Here is a 19,632-nt window from a genome sequence, read left to right on the forward strand (position 1 = left end):
TAGCTGGATAATTTCGCTGGGTGAAGGGTAGGTCAGAATAGATGGTAGGCTCTTCTCCCTTCCTTTCTTCTATGTTAAAAGATTTATCAGCCTCCCCAAAGCCTAAGTTACCTCTTTCTGTTTTATCTGGTTCACTTTCTTTAAACTGAGGAAATAGAGCTCTTTCCAAAATTCCCTGGGCAATTTGATATCCACGACATACCTCGAAAGGGATCTCACCATGATTCTGTAAGAGAACGTTCACATCTCCCCAGAAGTCTGTATCAATAACGTCTGCTAAGACATCTATCCAGAACTTCCACGCTAGGCCAGGTTTCTGAGCAAATCATATGTAGCACCCCGTAGGGTGTATCAAAACCAAGTCTGTTGGAATCATTCCACTTTTCCCAGGGGGGATAATAGCTTCCCTACTGGTACCAATCTCAAACCCTATTTTTTTCCTTGGTGGCGATGGAAGGGTTAGGAGCTCTCTGACTACGTTTTTTGAAATTGTATTGTTCCCCAATTAGTTAAAATTGAGTCACATCCCACACATGGCACCATATGTTAGGAACTCATGGTGGCAACAGTAAAGACAGACACAAGTGATCACAGTTCAAGGGTGTTTATTAAACTGTACAGATAGGTTGGAAAAACGCCTAATCTGAACCTGAATCTAAGATGGGAGCAAGCTACGACCATCAAATAATAATAAGGCAGTCCTAGTGGCATCTTCTCAAATAAAAGGGCCTATACTATAAAAAACTATTGCCAATCCTTACAACTTTTCTACAAAAAAGTCTCTTGCCTCTGAGGATCTGATGGGTTCAAAATAACAAAACAAAATGTTCCTTTCTGTATGTACGGTGGGTGGGTGATGGCTTTTCACTCCTGGATCCCCCTCTTTTGGGCTCAGATCCCTTTCAACAGCAGCCTCCCTCTGTCGGGTTCACTACGGCTTTTATTCACAAGATTTCTCCGTTTGCATTCACAAATCTGAATGTCTTTTTTAAACAATCCACTGTGGACATCCCTCCGTTAGGTTCATTCTTGTCAACACAATGTTCATTGGGGCATCATGCTTCGTCCCGTTCTGTCGGCATCCCTCCATCGGGTTCACTCTTGCCGAACACACAGTTCCTTCTCCTTTCTCACTATGCAGGATTTTTTTCCCTTAGCTTCCCAATTATGTGCCGGTCAAAGACTTTCGACTGTACAGGGGGTTTTGCTAGACCGCCGGATGACCACTTTGACCTTTTCCTTGCGGCTCTCCTAGGGCCTTCAGGGATCGGTAGTTTCAACAATAGGGGAATCAACCAGAGTCTATCGAGTGAGCACACACATGGTGCTGGACCCCTTTGCAGCTGGTTTTCCCCTTAATTTGCCATTTGCAACTTTAGTTCAACACAGCTCGGTTTCTTATCAGTTCTCCCTTCGACTCACCGGCTGTGATGAACTGCTTGGCTTTTCGAATGGATTCTGTCCTCCAACGTATTCCACATCTTTGACATGTTGTGTTTGACACAGCTGTGCACTTCGGAAACTTTTTCAGCAGAGGGCGTCCTGCGTCGATGACGTTGGGTCGCTGTCCCTCGAAGGCCTCTGTTGAGGGCGACGTCACTGGATGTTATAAATAGGATGCACCGCGCCCGCAGCCTCATTTCCATTTTTTCCGCGAACGTGTTGCTTCGTGAAACTCGGCACGCCTCGTGTGTTCATCGTTGAGATGTCTTTTTCTTTGACCCCTGCAACTCCGTGGTCTGGCTTGAAGACCTACGGGGACTGCAAGTCGAAAATGTCGATCACCGACCTGCATCGCATTTCTTTGTGGTGCTTGGGCGAGTCGCATGACACCGACGACTGTTCGAGATGCCAGTCGCTGACTGCCAAGGCCTTGGGGAAGGGGAAGCTCCAGGTAGGTAGGGGTTGTAAGTCCTGAAAGTCCAAGTCCAAAGGGGTGTCCACCAACGAGTCGAGGGTCCACCGACGAGTCGAGGGGTGACTCTTCGCGTTGGTTGGAGGCCCGGGGTTCTCGGTCCCAGAGTGGTTCCCGCCATTCTTCTTCTTTGCCACGGCATTCGCAGAAGCGCTGTCACCGGTCGCCTTCGCTGTCCTCCTCAGAGGAGGGAGCCGCAAGGAAAGTGGCATGCCTGACGAAATCCTCGACTGCGGAGGAATGGGCTGCCTTTAAGGAGCAAATGTTAGCGATATTTCTATCGCAAGCCCCGGGTCCGGTCGCGCCTTCTAGTGAAGCCGACCAGGAACGGTCTCGTACCGTGGCTCGCACACCTTCGGGCTAGGGTCCGCAACGTGACTAGCATACGGAACCTTCGAGGTCCTGTCCGGACAAGGCTTCGGAGAATCGAAAGAGACGTGCTTCTAGGTCTCGGTCCTCGTCCCCAGCGTGACCGTTGCAACCTCCTAAGGGCTCGGTGTCGTCTCGGGTGGCGCCGTGTCCGTCTGACTCGGACGTCAACGCTTTGCCATTTTATCAGCCCACGGTGCCGTCGGGTATTTTTGCCCGAAATTTCCCTTTGGAATACACCAATGTGGTGGATCCTCCTAGGAAGGCTACGGCGAAGTCTGTGAGGCCAATTTTGGACTCCAGGCCCTCTTCTGTCACCAGGCCTGGGTTTGAACTCCCTCTGGCTGACATATATGAAGAGGAAGAAAGGTCTGAGTTTGAGGACCCTGGTGAACTTGATGAAGCTCTACTTTTTTCTGGAGACAATCAGTTGGAGGAGTTGAGGCAGACCCTCCATGATGCCAGTGGGTTGGACACTTCTTTGGAAATTGAATTTGGTAGGCCTGAGCCTGGGGCTCATGCAGAGCATTCATACAGGAGGCTCATGGCTAGGGTCTCGGGTATCTGGGCTGGTCCAGTCCTCCTAAAGACTTTATGCAGGATGATCTAACGGACATCTTAGATCAAGGTCCGTCCTCTGACCCGTTTTTACCATTTCATCTCACCTTACAGAAAAGGGTGGCAGCTGCTTGGCAGTCCCTGGAATCTCTTCCGGCTGTTAATAAATCTTTGACAAAGAAGTACCACCCTTCCGTTAGCGACCCCAGCGATTTATCTACTCACCCCACTCCCAAGAGTTTGGTGTTTCAGGTGGCTACGGCCACCTCGAGTCAGGCGGCGTACCCTACCATCCCTCGGGATAGGGACGACAATCGCTTCAACGGTTGGGCCCGGAAGGTATTTTCTGCTGGGAACATGGCCTTGAAATCGGCCAATTCCACTTGTGCCTTGGCAAGGTTCTCACACAATCTGTGGAACTGTGTTTCTTTAGCGGCTGAGCATATTCCCGACGGTGAAGAAAGGGATGGGTTCCTTGCTCTCGTTCAAGACAGCAAGGATGCCATGTGCGAATCCCTTCAGTCGGGTTTGGATACGGCCAACAGTGTTAGCCGATCCATGGCTGCGAGCACCGTTATACGCAGATTTGCGTGGTTGCTGAAGTCAGGTTTTGCTCCGGATGTGCAGGCTCGTCTTCTGAACATGCCCTTTGATGGTGCACATTTGTTTGGCAGCAAGGCTGACGAGAGTCTTGAGAGGTTGCAGACCTCGAAAGCTGTGGCTAAATCTTTAAGCGCAGCAATGCGTCAACCTCCACCTTTTCATCCTAGGGGACAGCAATGGAGGGGCGGTACTTTTCGTTACTACTCCTCCTTTGGTAGAACGAGAAGGGCCGCCAGTCAAAGGGGCCAGCGAAAAAGTACCCATGGTGGTCGGGGAAATCGTGGTGCCAAAGCCGCTGAGGCAGCTGCCTCTTTGCCTTCAGGCACTGCCGCAGCCACTTCCAAACAGTCATGAGGCCCTGTCCCATGGTTCACCGGTTGGGGGCAGACTGTCTCAGCATCTCGAAGAATGGCGAGCCATTACTTCAGATGCGTGGGTTCTGGATACCATAGCCCACGGCTACTGCCTTGCCTTCCTTCAGCGGCCTCACGACAATCCACCAGGGAAGCTCTCTTTGAAGCTTCCGGATCCGCTCCTTGTGCAGGAAATCCTAACCTTGCTGGAGAAAGGCGCTATAGAACTGGTGCCTGTAGCCGAGAGGAACAAGGGATGGTATTCCCCTTATTTTTTGATTCCGAAGAAAGACTGGGGATTGAGACCCATCATGGAATTGCGTTGGTTGAACAAACTTCTCAGGAAGGACAAGTTCAAGATGGTTACTCCTTCTCAAGTCCTCCAGGCCTTTCAACTTCAGGTTGGTGTCTCTGGACCTACAGGAAGCTTACTTTCATGTGCCGATTCATCCCAAGCACAGAAAGTACCTGAGGTTTGCGGCTGGCGACTCGCACTTTCAGATGTTGCAGTGGGTCTTACAAATCCATATGCTCTCGGACTCGGGATACCCAAGAAGTGGACCTACCTGCAGGATCAAGTACTCAAAACACTGGTTCCAGAGACTATTCCCAGTAATGGCAGGTAAGTGTTTGGGTGTTGCGTTTAGGTCTCGCTAGTGGCGTTGAGCAATCTGTGTAGTCGAGACTCGAACAAGGATCCAAAAGACCAAATGGAACTACAAACAGTGGCCCACCAGGCAGAAGCATTAGCATCTGCAAAGATGGTGAGAGAAGCACAGAAGAACCTGACCAAGCTCAGAGGGTCAGGAAGGAAAAGACAGCCAGCAAGAAACAGCCTTGTGATGAAGGCAACGGCAGGAGTTAACCCCAGAAGTCCCAAGAACGGGGATGAGATGAGGCAGCAGAAACCCCCTGTGGCCCCCAACATTAAGGCATTTAGGCCAAAAGGGTTTGCCAGGGAGGCTGCACAGCAAAGGCCAAGAAAATGTCCCATGAAGTTACAGCCAGTTCATCCAGCTGAGAATGGCTGGAAGCTAAGGCAAAGCCCAGAATTGGATTCCACTAGCAGAGGAGGAGCATAGAGCAAGGACAAAGGACAAAGGAACCCGGGTCCAACCAGTATGGCCACACCAAGGTCCTTAGCAGAAGCCATCCTCAGCAGTAGTCTTCCAGAAAATCAGGTACAGATCTGAGGAAGGCACATGATCTCCTCCGATGGCGGTTTTTGCACAGGCCTCTGTTGCAGGGTATACAACCACCAACCTTAAGGTGGGGGCAGAGTACCCAGCCCAAATGGGAAGCCAAACCGCTCTTAAATTGGTAGAAGGACGCAGCAGTCAAGCTTAAAATCTAGGTAGGGGATGTAGGCTGACACAAAAGTATGATGTTACACCTATATCGACCTATTTTAGTTCAATAAGAACTTTATAAACAAAACACACAGTAAACAATATATAGTGTATTATAAAAACAGTACACATCATAAAGAGCCAACACACTACTCATTTTATTGTGTAGGTCCACTATCTGGTGGTAGGCACACTAGTTAAATTAGCCATACAGAATCCCAATGACAACACTAACTAAGTTACAGTATTCATTCACTTAGAAAGGGAAAGAATGACTTTAAAAATACATTAGAAATCACAGGTCGGAGCTAAAAATCCAGTCTTTGGCCTAAATCTCACTGGAGCCAAACTGAATGCAGGGAGGATGTAAAGGGTGAAAGTATGTACCCCTAAAGTCGCTTTAGAGGAGTTTCAGACAAGTAAAATGATCCTATAGAAATCAACGGGACATTGTCAGTAGTCAATCTGCCTTTTAGCTGAAAATGCAGGTAAGCCCCAGTTCGACCCCACAGGTGTTAATTTGGTAGCACATAACCCCAAGGAGGACCAGGGGAAACCCCCAATGAAGAGTTCCAAAGGTAATTCCAACAACCAGGAGCCCCCAGGAGAAGATGAAGGACAGCAGTAGACGTCCCAATGGCATGGAAGCCAATGGGACAGTGAGATTAAGACCCATCAGTGGCCATGGACCCACAGGCACTCCTGAGGGTGAGTACATCAAATAACCCACCATTCCATGGACCCAGAGGGAAGTATTCACAGTATTTGCTTACCAAACGTCTGTTCTAGGAACACTAAAAAACCCACTGAGGATGAGGCTTATTTTCTAGCATGCAACTTCCGAGGGACTTTAACACAGGGCCAACGACTGAAGAAATACATAACAGCTTTCCTAGAGAAGAGCCCCTCACGCCAGAAGCAAGTACAGCTGCGAGGAAGACTACTGAAAAGTTTGAGAACCTAGCAAACTGGTTTGAGAAGCGGAAAGGACAAATAAATTGTGCCTTCCAGCAGAAGGAAGTCCCGTGAAAAAGACTGTAGTCGGGGAGACTTAGGAAGTCCCAGAAGAGCGGTGAGGTAGGTCACTGGAGTCTCAACACCCTTCTAGTTGACAGCAGTGACCAACAACAAGGTCAATCCCCTCTACAGTTAACAGAAGGAAGAGGTGGTTAAACTGCCTAGAAACAGTCACAGCGCATAAGGCTTAATCCGTACGACAAGTGTAGCCAGCAGGAGTTTGGAGAAGGCCCAGCAAGGACGACCAGAAGCCACAGCTCAAAACAAGAGATCATCCCAGGCCTCAGCATCCAGCCAGAATGGTTGCATCTGGTCCTTAAAATGCAGCAACAGTGGAAATTTCTCCAGTGGGTAAGCTGCCTGCTTCTTCCAAAAATTACAGTACAGATCTGGGCATAGGTACAAGGTTTCCCCTTAGATACCACCACTGAAAGCGGCCTGCCTAAGCCAGCCCATACAAAAGGTGTCTAGGGAGAAATCGGTAGGAGGCCAGACCATCTGTTTGGCCCCTAAATCTGATAACCAACCCGGACCACCCCCACAGGATGTAATATGTACAACACAAGGACTATGACTAGTTTAAACCAGTCAAATCCGATATCGAGGATGCCACACTCGGCTGACAAGGTGCCCGGGTGTGCAGAATGGCCATTTAAGGCCTTCCACATGGTTGCCCCGAGTAAAGAAAGGCCTAAAAAATGGTCCAGAGCTGAACTACCCCAGTGGATTCAAAAAAGGTATATTGGTCTAACATTGATGTAAATCGGCTTGCACCCCTGATGAAGCCAAAGTTAATTAACATCTGCTTGCAGCCTACCTCATAAAACCAATGTGTTGTGCTATAATCATCCTATGTCACGAATGGTATGCTTAAGAAGCACCCCTTGGGCTGGGAGTCTTCAGGGCTACCCAGAACCATATAGTCAAAATGAGTGATACATGGTTAAAATCACAGGAGGACTTCAAGAGAAGTACTTATGACCACCAAAAAAGGGTACTGATACTAATATTGAGAGGGGAAAAGCAAAACGTCACGGGGTCCTTAAAAATGCCCTACAAAATTCCCCAAAATGTTATTCTTTCTTAACAACATCTCCCATTGATAATGCATTTACCTAGGAGATGCCCTAAACAAACCCTCCAGTCACATCAGAGGCAACCATGCAAATGTTTTGATGGCCAGCGAATTTGGGTGGCCCAAAATAATACCAAAACACGCCAATCCATCCACACTGGCTGTAGATTGGGAAGTCTAGAGGACTTTGCAGTCTACGCCATTTTAAACTAAAAGCAATGGTGCCTTTGTGGGCTCACAATGAGCCAATGTCAATAAAAGATCCAGTTTGGCAGTGCCTCCTGGTTCACATAGAAAAATGGATGCTCCAAAACAAAACAGTCAGGAGCAGTGCTTAAAACTACATGTCATTGTCTGTTGAATATTAATTGAATGGTATGTGAGCTCTTCTTAATATTTATATTTTTGGTAAGGTGTTAGGTGCGATCTAAAACAAATAAATAAAAGAAAAGAAAAGTGCATTATCAACCTCATAATGCAGTAAAAGTTACTAAAACACTGGTGTAACCATAACTAAATCTCTACTGCCACCAGCCTTCTCCAAAACACACTTTCAGCATGATGGAATTACGCTGGGACCAAAATGGCGTGCTTAAAAACAACCTGCCATGGTGGCCATGACAGCTACTAAGGGCAAAAAACAGGGTTCACAGTCAGTTTAAGTCTATTGGGCCGCAAATATAAGTCAAAAAGCAAGGAAGCCAGCAAAACATTTAGGGCAACAGAAAGGTAGGGACACATAACTCCAAAAATACAATTCTTTCCTAAGAGGCTCTCTCTGCTCCTCCAGCTCTCCTCACTGCTCTGCTACCACAAACACCCATACATTGGCTGATGGGTTATTGTGGGCTTCGTTCCCTCTCCCAGGGTCAGGTGTGTGGCTACAACTTGCATTTGTTTTTTTATAATCATTTCTGGCTGGGGATTGGTTACACCATAAGACTCTGAGGGACTCAGGTGTGTTTACCGATTCTCCTGCTTGGTAAATATCTATGTGGAAAGAGAGTCCGCCATCTTGGAGCTCTCTTTACTGTGCATGTGCAGGGAAATGCATACTTTGAGTTCGCAAAGGGGTGTTGCAGTACGGGCAACCCCTCGGCGTCCCGCTGGACAGGCTGCTGCACCCGCGGGCGGGATGTGATGTTGGGGTTTTAGGATGGTAGACTTAGACTCCATAGTTTCAACTCATTATTTCTATGGGTCCGGTAGACATGGGCCGGCATTGTTAACTCTGCCTCTTGTTTTAGTTCTTAATAGTGAAAGTAGATTCAATTTAGCAGTCTACTTGCCTAGGCCTCCAGTGGCCCAGGACCCAGGGAATCCTACCCATACCGCTCCCAGACCCTGTATCGAGTGTTAGGCCTCCCCAAAACACATCCTAAGTGCAAAGCAGAGGACAACGTCATGGTGCATACACATTTAGAGCATTTCTAAAAGTGATAACCTGTGCGAGGTCCTCCTCCTCCGTCCCCCCACCCCCTGGGTAAGCGGGAGGGTGCCCACCAAAGCGCGGCGAGTCAGGCAAAAGCTCGCGAAGGGCGAACAAAGGAAAGGGACAGGGGATGCTCCATATAACGGGCGGCCGCCCTGCAGCAGGCAGTTTCCAGCCCCTGCCAATGGATGCCCACCGGGAGAAAAAGGAAGGATTCCGTTTTCCACCCACCCACCCGACAAGAGGAATAGAGGTGGGGCAAGGCCTGGTCGTCGACGTCGCAGGTCGGCGAGGCGATGTGGCGGTGTTTGAGCAACCAAGCACAAGAGACAGACTCCGAATGAGCAAGGAGAAAGCCGGAAGGGTCTTCGCTCTTTTCAGACCAGCGCCTCTTGGGAGCCTAAGCGGCAGGGGCGTCTGGTGGTGACAATAAGGGCTCAGCTTCCCCCAAAGAAACGGCACTCTCCCCACCCAAGAACACCTGCAAAGGCAGGCAAGGCACAGACATGAAGGGTTGGGAGAGTTGTGCCTACGGAGGACCTTGTGGAAAGAAAGGGGGAAGCAGGTTGTTGGACACGGAGCAGTCGCTGCATCTTCAGAACTATTTTCACTACAGTGTTTTTTATGATGTTGCGGAAATAAGTCTGCGGCCTTTTTATGCCAAAAAAGAAGACAAGTCTCATTCTGCACATTACTTGGGGGACAAAGAATGGGCATGTACAATGTTATTGGTGCAAAATGGACAGATGCATAGGTTATAAAAATGACAACTGCAATTGAAAGAAGGAAAATGCACAGGCACAACGTAGTGCATTAGCATTAAAGAAAAGTAAATGGGAAAACCTGGCAAACATAGCAAATTAATAAAAATAGAATGGAAAAATAGAGGCATGACTTTATTACTTATGCAAAGGCCCAAGCAGAATGGAGAGTCCAGGAATGGCAGAGATTGGTTCAAAATAAACATCAACTTGCCCTGGGAATTGGCTTGATGATGAAGGAATGCTCTCTCTAGCTTAACAGTCCATATTCCATGCTGGAGAATTGATGTTTTATATATCCACTGCTTGCATGCCCCTTCCCAACCGTAATAGATGTTATTGAGTCCTGCTATCATACGTGGGGTGGGGCGTTCGTAGCATCATCCCTCTGCTCACACATATAATGAATAAAGAGAGTGAATAACGTACCTAAACAGAACGCTGGTTATTCGGGTACAAACGCTACAATACCCTTAGGCGAGGTCCTGGAGCAGGGCAAGCCACTGTGAATTCTCTGGCGTTTTCACACCTCTGCTCATGCTTCTCTCAGCTCACGCCGGGGCATGCCGGGATCAGAGCACTTGCGTGTTGTGTATTTTAAAGGCCTAAATAATCATTGAATGTTTTTGTACTTACCTGTCTGGCCGAAATTATTGGTGTTGTTCTTTGTGGACTCATTGTAGCCCTAGACCACTCTCACACCCTTCCTGAGACTGCCTTTGCGCTCTGCTACCTTACCTTGAATGGGTTTAGCTAGATCTCAGAGTCTCCCAGTTCACCATAATAGGTTGGCCTCCCAAAATGCACCCAAAGGTAGATTTTGGAAATCCTCTTATTTATTTTTTAATTTTGTTTTATTATACATATAGCCAACATAGGCTTTATATAACAAAATACAATGGACAAACACATCCCATTTTATCAAATCCTCGTATGCACATTCCCCATTCCTTCAGCACGTTCTCCTCTCCCTTCACACTGATGCACTCCTGAAGCAAACATGGCAGCTCCTTCAATCAGACTCATCGCTTTCAGTCCTGGGTCATCTCCCTCAAGGTGGGTCACCATTAGGGCAGGTAGCCTTAACCATGTTAACTCGCCTTCAGCACTGGTGACTTCCTCTGTGCCAGACCTGCTCTCTGAGAACTGGCCTCTCTCTGTCTGCATAGACCTTTTCCTTGGGTAGTATCCCGTCTCACCCTATCCACCTGAGAGTGGTCGTCTTCTTTCTAAGCTCATTCAGGATTCTTTCCAGCACCAAACCATATCCCTCTACTAAAGGGCAGACCCCCCTCTCTCTCGGCTGTACACGATCCAACTTAACAAGGGCTTCGCCCTTCCCCTCAGAGGTAGGCCTTCCTTCCCAGAGTAGGCACCCACTCCCATCTCACCTCCTTTGCTTTGCTGAGTCCCAGCCAGAGTTTGAACCGCTTCATGCAGAACTCTATCATCTCATAATCCTGTGGTTCGACGGTGGGTCTGTACATGTCCGCATGCACGATATGGTAGCTGCGAAGTATGACTATGCACAGGAGCCGACTGCCAATTCCGAGGATGCTGACCACATAGCTGAGAAGGAAGGCACCACCAAAGGCAGGGGAGGCCTGGCACAGGGGCCGTAGACTCACCCTCCCATGAAGAACTGAGAGGAGAGTGAAGAAGGCTGCATGGAATGTCCTGAACTCTGCATTTGTGTGAGAGAATGCCTGTAATTTCAGAAGAAATAAAAGTTATTTATTGCTTCCCAGCAACAGAGTAGCACACACCACCCACCCCCACACCAAGGAGAAGAATGAATGAACATGGTAAGGTGTGCTTGATAACCCCTCTGGCCTTAACAAAGCAAAACTTCCTCTTTACCAAAGGTAGGCTGAAGCAGTCAAATGCTTCTGATGTTGTCATGCCCTTGTTGAAACCAAAATCATTTATCCACTCTGGCTCAGGTCCACTCCGCACGCCCACTCATACCCTACATGGGCATGTACACTAACACAGGTTAACCTCTCCCTTTGATTCTAGAATCGTGTTGTCCCGCAATACTCCTGACATAGGTGCGTATATGGATGGGCAATCTACTTTTGAAACCCATGCCATGGTCTTGTTGGGCTCGAAAGAGCCACATGAAAATTAATTTCTGGGTCTTAATCTCACCCAACCAGGCCCTTGCGTTTCGAGCATACAATCACTTCTCATTGTTTAGTCTTGACATTATTGCACTGATTTTTCCTTCAGGGCTGTGAATTTTCATAACCAAGCCTCCTATTCTATTAATCTAATTATTGAAGTTTTGGCTACAGTTAACTTGGTAGCCATCCATTTACCAAACCTATCTTAGAGCCCCTCCGCCTCGCCAGCGCTTTTCTAATCTGGGGCTTTCCCATGCAATGGACATCTTGCTTCCAATTGCACCCTCGGTCTCCTGCACACATCTCTTGTTCCTATTGATTGTGTTACTCACTAGATATCCACACTGAGCATAGACGAGCAGCAGGAACAGGAGGATAGAAGTGGCTGATAGTAGCTCTCCCAGGGCGAGGCTGAAGGTCTTCCCAAAGACTGACCATCGTCTGATAAACCGCAGCTGCCGGACCATCTATACCCAGGAGGGAGGACATAGTCGGAGGAGAACAGTGAGAAAGATTAGCAAAGGACAACTGAAGTGGGAGCAACACCAAAAGATGTCCAGGCTGACACGTCGCTCCAGACCCCCCAACCCCTGACTCCCCAAAAAACAATCTGAAAATCAAATCATTGGACCACAGGGTATTGAGCATGCATATGTGTTTTGCCCAACACTACTGTTGAGGGCCGTACGACCGCTAACCGTAAGGTGGGCAGGACACCCAACCCAAAAGGGAAGCCAAAACTTTCTTAGGGAAGGTAGAGCGGTTAGGCTTAACTCCAGGGAGTGGATATAGGCTGACACAAAGGTACAATTAATCCACAAACTTAGCATAGAAAATACACAACATTGGTATGCTGAAAAATGTACGGCTTTTCTTAGGTAAACATAAATACACCTCTTTCCGTTAAATAAGTACTTAAGTAAACATAACACTGTTAACATATACATAGAGCATTATTAAAACAGTAAATGCCATAAAGACACATCCCACATCAATATGATATGGTAGGGCCACTAGCTGGAGATGGGCACATTACATATAATGGGGTGGAAAGGGGAGAAGAGAAGGGGACAAGACATTAAAACACACAGTAATGATAGTTAAAACAAGATTCCAATGAGGAAACCAACGAAGTCACAGTATTACTAGACCACTAGTAAACAGTATTTGGAAAATACGAACACACGTATCACATTAAATTAAGGGCCAGTGGGGCAAGGATTTAGTATTAACCTTATTAAAACGCAGACACATGCCACCAAAAGACATTTAGGCTGAGAGCCCTGAGGTATTTCACTTCAGGGGAAAAATAGATACAATGTCACCAGGATTAGTAATCGTGTAATCAGGCATTCCCTATCTTTCAAAATACATTAACAATCACATGTGCAAGCTAACATGCCAGTCTTTGGCTGGCCTAACACTCACTGGACCCCAAACTGGATTCAAGAACAATGACAATGGGCAGTTAATTATGACCAAAGTCACTTTGCAGACTTTCAGCAAATGTTCCCCATTAAAATCAAGGAGACAAAGTCAATAACGAAATCCACTTTATGGGGAAAAGACCGGTAAGTCCCAGTTCTACCACACATGAGATGATTCGGTAGCAAACAACCCCATTGTGGACCAGACGAGCCCCAATGAATTGTTTCAAAGGCCCCATGGAAACCAATGGGAAAATGTGGTTGAGACCAGTCTGAAAATAATGATAACCACGGACCAAAGGATTCCCAAGGGTAAGAATAACCCACCACCCCAGGTCCCAGAGGTACATACTCATGGTAATGGTTCCTGAAAAGTTGAATCCAGGAAGGCTAAACAAACCGGTAAGTACAACGTTTATTTACCCGCTGTGGTATACAGGATGCTATCTCCCAGGGACCTGAACCCTAGGCAATGACCAAGCAATGGAAAATAACAAATAGCCTTCTTGGAGTCAATCCAGACGCAAAACTAGTGGTCAAGAAGTCTTTGAAAAGGCAGGAGAACCCAGCAAGCAAAGCGAGTTCTAGTTGCCCAAAGGACAAAGAAACTGTTCACAGACATAGAAAATGTTCTCACGATGAAGGTTATGCTAGGGAGACCCAGGAAAGTCCTGCAGTACAGATGAGCTGCAGTGCTGGAGTCTCAACACCCTTTCAGGCAACTTCCGTGACCAGCATTGAGGCGGTAAGCTAGTGGTAAGATAGCCTGGTAATGGCCCCAGCACAGAAGGCCTGACAGAGCACACAAGGGGAGCTAGCAGGAGGAGAGTTGAGGCCTAGAAAGTACAACCAGCCGCCGCAGATCAGCCCAGGAGACAGGGATCAGTCTGCATGGCCAGTCCTGGGCCTAAAGAGGTAGCAGGAAATCCTCCAACAGATACTATCTCCAAAAATTCCAGCACAAATGGACCATAACTAAATGTAGTAACAGGGTCTCCGCTCCTTATACCCACATAGACAGGGGCTAACCTAAGCCATCCCCCCAAATCCCAGTAGTAGGCTAAAACATAGGGTTAGCTAGGAAGGCAATCTAGTTAAATCCTAAATCCGCCACTCAACCCCAGAATGTGATGTGGCACGCCCAAGGTCAGCGACTGGAATACACCAGTTCAAACGACTATAGAGTGTGCCTGACTGTCTCACAAAGAGCCCATGTGTGCATAACAGCCACTTTAGTCCTGCCTTGTGGTTGCCCTGGAATCCCCTAAAACAAAATGGCTGAGAGAAATACTTCAAAAACATTTCTACCACAATGAATACCAAAAAGGTACACTGGGAGTGAAAATGGTAAATGGCCTTGTATCCTTGGTGAAGCAAAAACTAATTAATAGATGCCACTAGCCTGTCCCCTAAAACCAATGTAGGGTGATATATCACCCTGAGGCACAAATGTGGTGCTTAAGAATAACCTCCTGATTCTGTGGGCCTTATGGCTAACCTAAAACCATATACTTTTAAGGAGCAAAAAGGGCCGCAATGGCAGGAGGACTTCAGTAGAAGTACCTCAGACCACCAGAAAAAGGTCATTGATCCACAAAAGAGAAGGGGAAGAAAGCCAAAGTTAAGGGGACCCTAGAAATGGCCTACAGAATTCCCCAAAAATGATAATCTGTCTTAAAAACGTGCTTGCCAAGACTTCTGTAGTCAAATCAAGAAAGGTACCAGAGCAGTGCTTCCACTTGAGTTGATAGGCAAACAAAGAAACACATACCTTATTTGACTTTTGTTAAATTAGAAAATACGCCCAACCAAAAACCTTGGCAATTCAGTATCCCAATGCCACTAATGTGCCTTTAGTACTACCTGTGATCTAAGAGAAAGAGAGTCACCAGTTTCTAAGATGCGGTAATATGCCAAAAGGAGGCACCACACTGTCTAGTGATCAATGTGGAATTAATTGCACCAGTATGTCTGACTTAATTGCACACATATGAATGGAACTTACCATATTGGGTACGAACAAACGAATAGAAGGTCTCTGTATCATCTCCACATTTATGAACTCTTATCATGGAATATTGCTGGCATCAAGGGTAGATTATGAAACAATATTCTTCTTAATTTATTTGCTCTATATAGCATCATTCATTTATAGACAACCTGGGCCACAGAAGCTCTCTATATTAATGGTTTTGTGTGAATAGCTCAACCAGCTCCCAGCTCCTAAAAAAAGTTCAAGAGGTTTATGTGCACGGATTTCCTTTTCTTTAGAGGTCACCTGTGAGAAATTCATTAGCTTTTCAACTAATAAAGTACTCATGCTGGACATTTTTCTGAAAGTAGAGATGGTACTGTGTGTTGCCAATTTCTCTCATACATCTAACCCTAGAGAATGTTTAGGCTTACTAGCTATGCTATGTGTAGTAGTTTAAGAAGCAAATCTGGTAAAAGTATAGACAGGAATTCAAGGAGATCAATTTTATTTGCCAGGTACAATTGAAATGCCCCGAGAATGGAATTGTATCAAGGGCTTAAGTTTCCTGGTATTTTGGTATTTTTGTGCAAGTGAGAGATTTATGTAGTCAAAGGTAGAAATAAGTAATAAGTATGATATCGCAGGAAAAACATCTTTTAATCTTTTATACAGGAGAGTTAGTCATTGATTATTTTACTGTATGGGGTGATGATTGTGCAAAGCTAGCCGACATAACAATTCATCAATGTTTTAATAGTGACAGCCTCCCCCTTCATATATGCTTTAATAGTGACAGCCTCCCCCTTCATCAATGCTTTAATAGTGGCAGCCTCCCCATCCATCAATGCTTTAATAGTGACAGCCTCCCCCTTCATCAATGCTTTAATAGGGATTGCCCCCCATCAATGCGTAAATAGTGCCACCCTCCCCTTGATTGCACTTTTTCATCATTCAAAAGCGGATCTAAGCCTTATTTTCAGGAATATCAAGCCAAGATCACTATGTCAAAAAATATAAAAGGACTAACATAGGAATCACTAGATTAAATGTTCACTTTTGAATGGCCCTAACATCTACCAATGCTGAAGTAATGTCACGTTCAAGTGAACTGAGATCCTTCATTGATAATCTCTTTCATTATTTCATTTTATAATAGAACCAAAATGCATAGGCACTTACGGCAAAGTGAATGATCTAAGGGAGAAAAGGTGGTGGTATGGTGCTGAATGTAGAGCTGGGAAACCTGTATTAATATATGCCCTATGGAACAGTTTATGAAGCCTCATGTAATGTGGAAAAAAGGAAGTACAATGTCCTATCTTAGGAAAAACCATCCAGGGCATCCACAGAAAAAGACTTCAAAAGGTTCTGGTGCTTAGTAGCCAAACCCTATTCTGCAACTATTGTCACTGCCATTTCCGGTAGTTCATGTAGAAGCTGGCAAATGGCTAACTTGCTTTTCAGGCATTTATAAAGATCAAGATGTCATTCTATTTGGTTTAGTTCAAATGATATGGATAACGCTTCTGTACCTAATGTCACCACAGAAGATCACATGGCCTTTGAGTTGGATGAAGGTTTGGACATCTCAACAGCACAAGCCTCTAATTGCAGTGGGGGCGCAGAGTATTTACTGATCAACCATTTTTAAGATACATCTGATGTTTTGGTGCCTTTGCTTTTTATTGTGATTAATTCAATTGCCAGGACTGTACTGATACCTCCCAAATTTGGACAGTCATCATTACAATATTGAAAAAAGATAAGACCCTACCTGTGTCATATAGAACAATCTGTTTGATTGATACATCCACTAAACAGTTTGAGAAATTACTTCACGAAAGATTGAGTAATTGGTTGCTGGTAAACATCATTTTAGATAACATTTAGTAGGGGTTTCAAGAATCGTTTGGGAACCAATGATCAAATTCTTAATTTATACCTTACAGCAGGTGAATATGTTTTAGGCAAAATAACACTGTTACACTTATCTTATATGGCGTTCTCTACATCATTCATCTGTGTAAATACGATTTTATTATGAAAAGTTTTGCATGAAAATAACACACTTTACGTTTTGGTGCTAAAGTTAAAATACATCTTCTTTCCATTATGAGAAAACACTCCTTCCCTGATAGTAGTATGACTTATCAATATCAGCAAACCAACAACAGAGTTGCAGGGGGAGTCCCTCTAGCCAGAAAAGAAAAGTCAAACAAATAGTGGCCTGCACCCCTTTCCATGTTCACAGGCAATAGCCAGCATTTGTGTATAGAAACTGCTGTTCAGGTAGATCACAGAACAGAGGTCTCTAGTGTGAGTCGCTACAGATCTTTTGGCTATGGTTCTATGCAGTTTCATTGAATCCAGTTTTTTTATTGTAATTTTGGTCGACCTAACTTTGGTAGTTCAATTTCATCACCCATTCACACCTTCCCATATTTATGAGAAACATGACATACTTGTAATCGTTTTTCTGATGCTTGTATCTGCTTAGATTCTCATGGTTTTGATAGGTTGACATCTAGTGGTTGGTGCAGAGCATTGCATGATTTCTTTTTAATTTTGAAAAGGAACATTGATGGGGCCTTTCTGTAATACTATCCCTAGTGTGACGTGTAATGTGCCCATGATCCTTCATGCATTGAGGTCTTCAGATTGTTATTTTTCTGACCTGGGGCTGTATGAAGTGAATAGTGAAGTATGAATGTGAGGACCTTTGTTGAAAACCAGCATTAAATCTCTTGTCTCTGGTAACATTTACTGTCAAAGATGGGAGGATGGGTGGGTGCATGTGAATTTAAGCACATTCAAGCATCAGAAAGACGATTACAGGGATGTCATGTTTTTCTTCGGAGGCTTGCAGATCTGCTTAGAATCACAAGCTTTGCATAGACTAGCAATCTGTACCAGACGAAGGTGGTGGGTTGATAGAAGGAACAGAGACAAATAAATGTTTCAGCACTGCTTATCCAACCAGTGATTCATTTCTGGTTTGTACATCAATGCTTTGTGAAAGTATTTTCTGAACTCCATGTAGCTGCCAATGAATACTGAGTTGAACCTGTACTATGTGTTGAGTGAGCTTTAGGTTTAAATGGTAGTGTTTTCTTTGATAGAGTGTAATACGGATCTACGTGATCCGACCGCGGCTGATTTTCCTGCGGCCGAACAGTTTGCATGTGAAATGTACGAACCACAAAAGGCTCGTACATTTCCCATGTGAACACATATTCAAAACCCCTACATACCCACACCCACAACACACCCTCCACCCGAACCCTCAATACACACCCACCCCCAACATAAACAAACCCTACTTACCTTTTCTTCAGGCTCTGTCCCTGCACCGCCTGTTCCCTTTCACTTCTGTGATCGGGAACTGGCACCGCAGGGTCCTTTTCTTTTTTTCGGGAGCTGCAGAGCTTTCCCCCGCAACACCCGCTCACTATACCACACAGTATAGTAAGCAGGGTGTTGTGGGAGACACCCCCGCAGCCCCCGCAGTCTTTTTTTTTTATACTTTCCTACAATGCTACCACCAAAGGTTCGAACTTTTGGTGTTCGAACCTTTGGTGGTAGTATTTGTCTGACTGTCTGTACGATCAGACCTTTTTTGTCGGTCCGATCGTACAATTCCGTGTAACACTGTTGTATACATATTACAATCCATTTAAAAATGGTAGCCTTTGTAGACAGGATCCCCTTCTCTTTCAGCGGCTAGAGACACAAAAAATTGGGCTGTTTTCCTGAGTGGTTTTGTTTTAGTAAGGTCGTAAATGACTGCCCTTCGAACATCTAGTGTATGGAGTGCTTTCTGCCCCAGAGTTTTGTGGGAATTCAATGGATTGGTTGACATGGAACTTAGAAATGTATTTTGGTGAGAAGTGAGGATGCATTCCCTTGACCACTTTGTTTTTATGTATTGTGACAAAAGGTTCCTGTCACAGATAACACCTTGAGCTCACTTACTCTCCTAACAGATGCAATGGCTATAAGGAAAGCGACCTTGTAAGTGAGGTCTTTGAGACATGCTTTATGCACTGGTTCAAAAGGTGGGCCCATGAGCTTGCCTAAGAAAACATTATAATCTCAACCAGTGGGTGGGGTAGCAGTTGTAGGATTAATCTGTTTTATTCCTTCCAGGAAGTCTTAAGAATTGGGCCTTTCCACCATGAAACTTTGCTTTGCGATGTTGGATGTGCAGACAATGCAGCTAAATGCACTTTCAATGAATCTAACAAGTATAGTAGATAGTGCACTATATGTGATGGCTAACACTCAATTGGATTGACATTTGACTTTCTGCACCATACTAAAAATATTTTGCATTTGTTAAAGTAGCAGTATCTAGTGTTAGTGTTACACGCTTCTTTTAATATTTCCATGCATCTAGCTGGTAAATTAAGATGTCCAAACTCTATGACTTCACGAGCTAAGCTGCTGAATTTGTTTTCTGTAGATGTCGGATTAACCCCTGATTCTGAAACATGTTTTACAGGCATGTTAGTTTCAGAGGTGTGTAAATTGCCATCTTGAGGATCAAATAACATGTTTGATGTGCCCACATTGGTGCGATTAGAATCATTGTCAAGTGCTCTTGGTGCATTTTGTAGATTACTCTCTTCAAGAGTGGGGTTAGAGGAAAAACATATGCAAATATCCCTGACTA

The 19,632-nt window shown here is 45.4% G+C and overlaps 1 protein-coding gene across 1 annotated transcript in view; it reads right to left on the reverse strand.

Moving 5' to 3' along the window:
- Positions 1–19,632, reverse strand: part of LOC138583003 (polycystin-1-like) — a 569,194-nt gene that overhangs the window by 13,888 nt on the left and 535,674 nt on the right. Inside the window, exons 45-46 of the mRNA XM_069654860.1 lie at positions 11,891–12,025; positions 10,824–11,138 (exon numbers count right to left, since the gene is read on the reverse strand). Of these exons, the coding sequence (XP_069510961.1) occupies positions 10,824–11,138; positions 11,891–12,025 (450 nt within the window). The remainder of the gene's footprint in view (positions 1–10,823; positions 11,139–11,890; positions 12,026–19,632) is intronic.

The sequence above is a fragment of the Ambystoma mexicanum genome, chromosome 3q (assembly GCF_040938575.1).
Source record: "Ambystoma mexicanum isolate Mex_15411 chromosome 3q, UKY_AmexF1_1, whole genome shotgun sequence".
Classification (NCBI taxonomy): Eukaryota; Metazoa; Chordata; class Amphibia; order Caudata; family Ambystomatidae; genus Ambystoma; species Ambystoma mexicanum.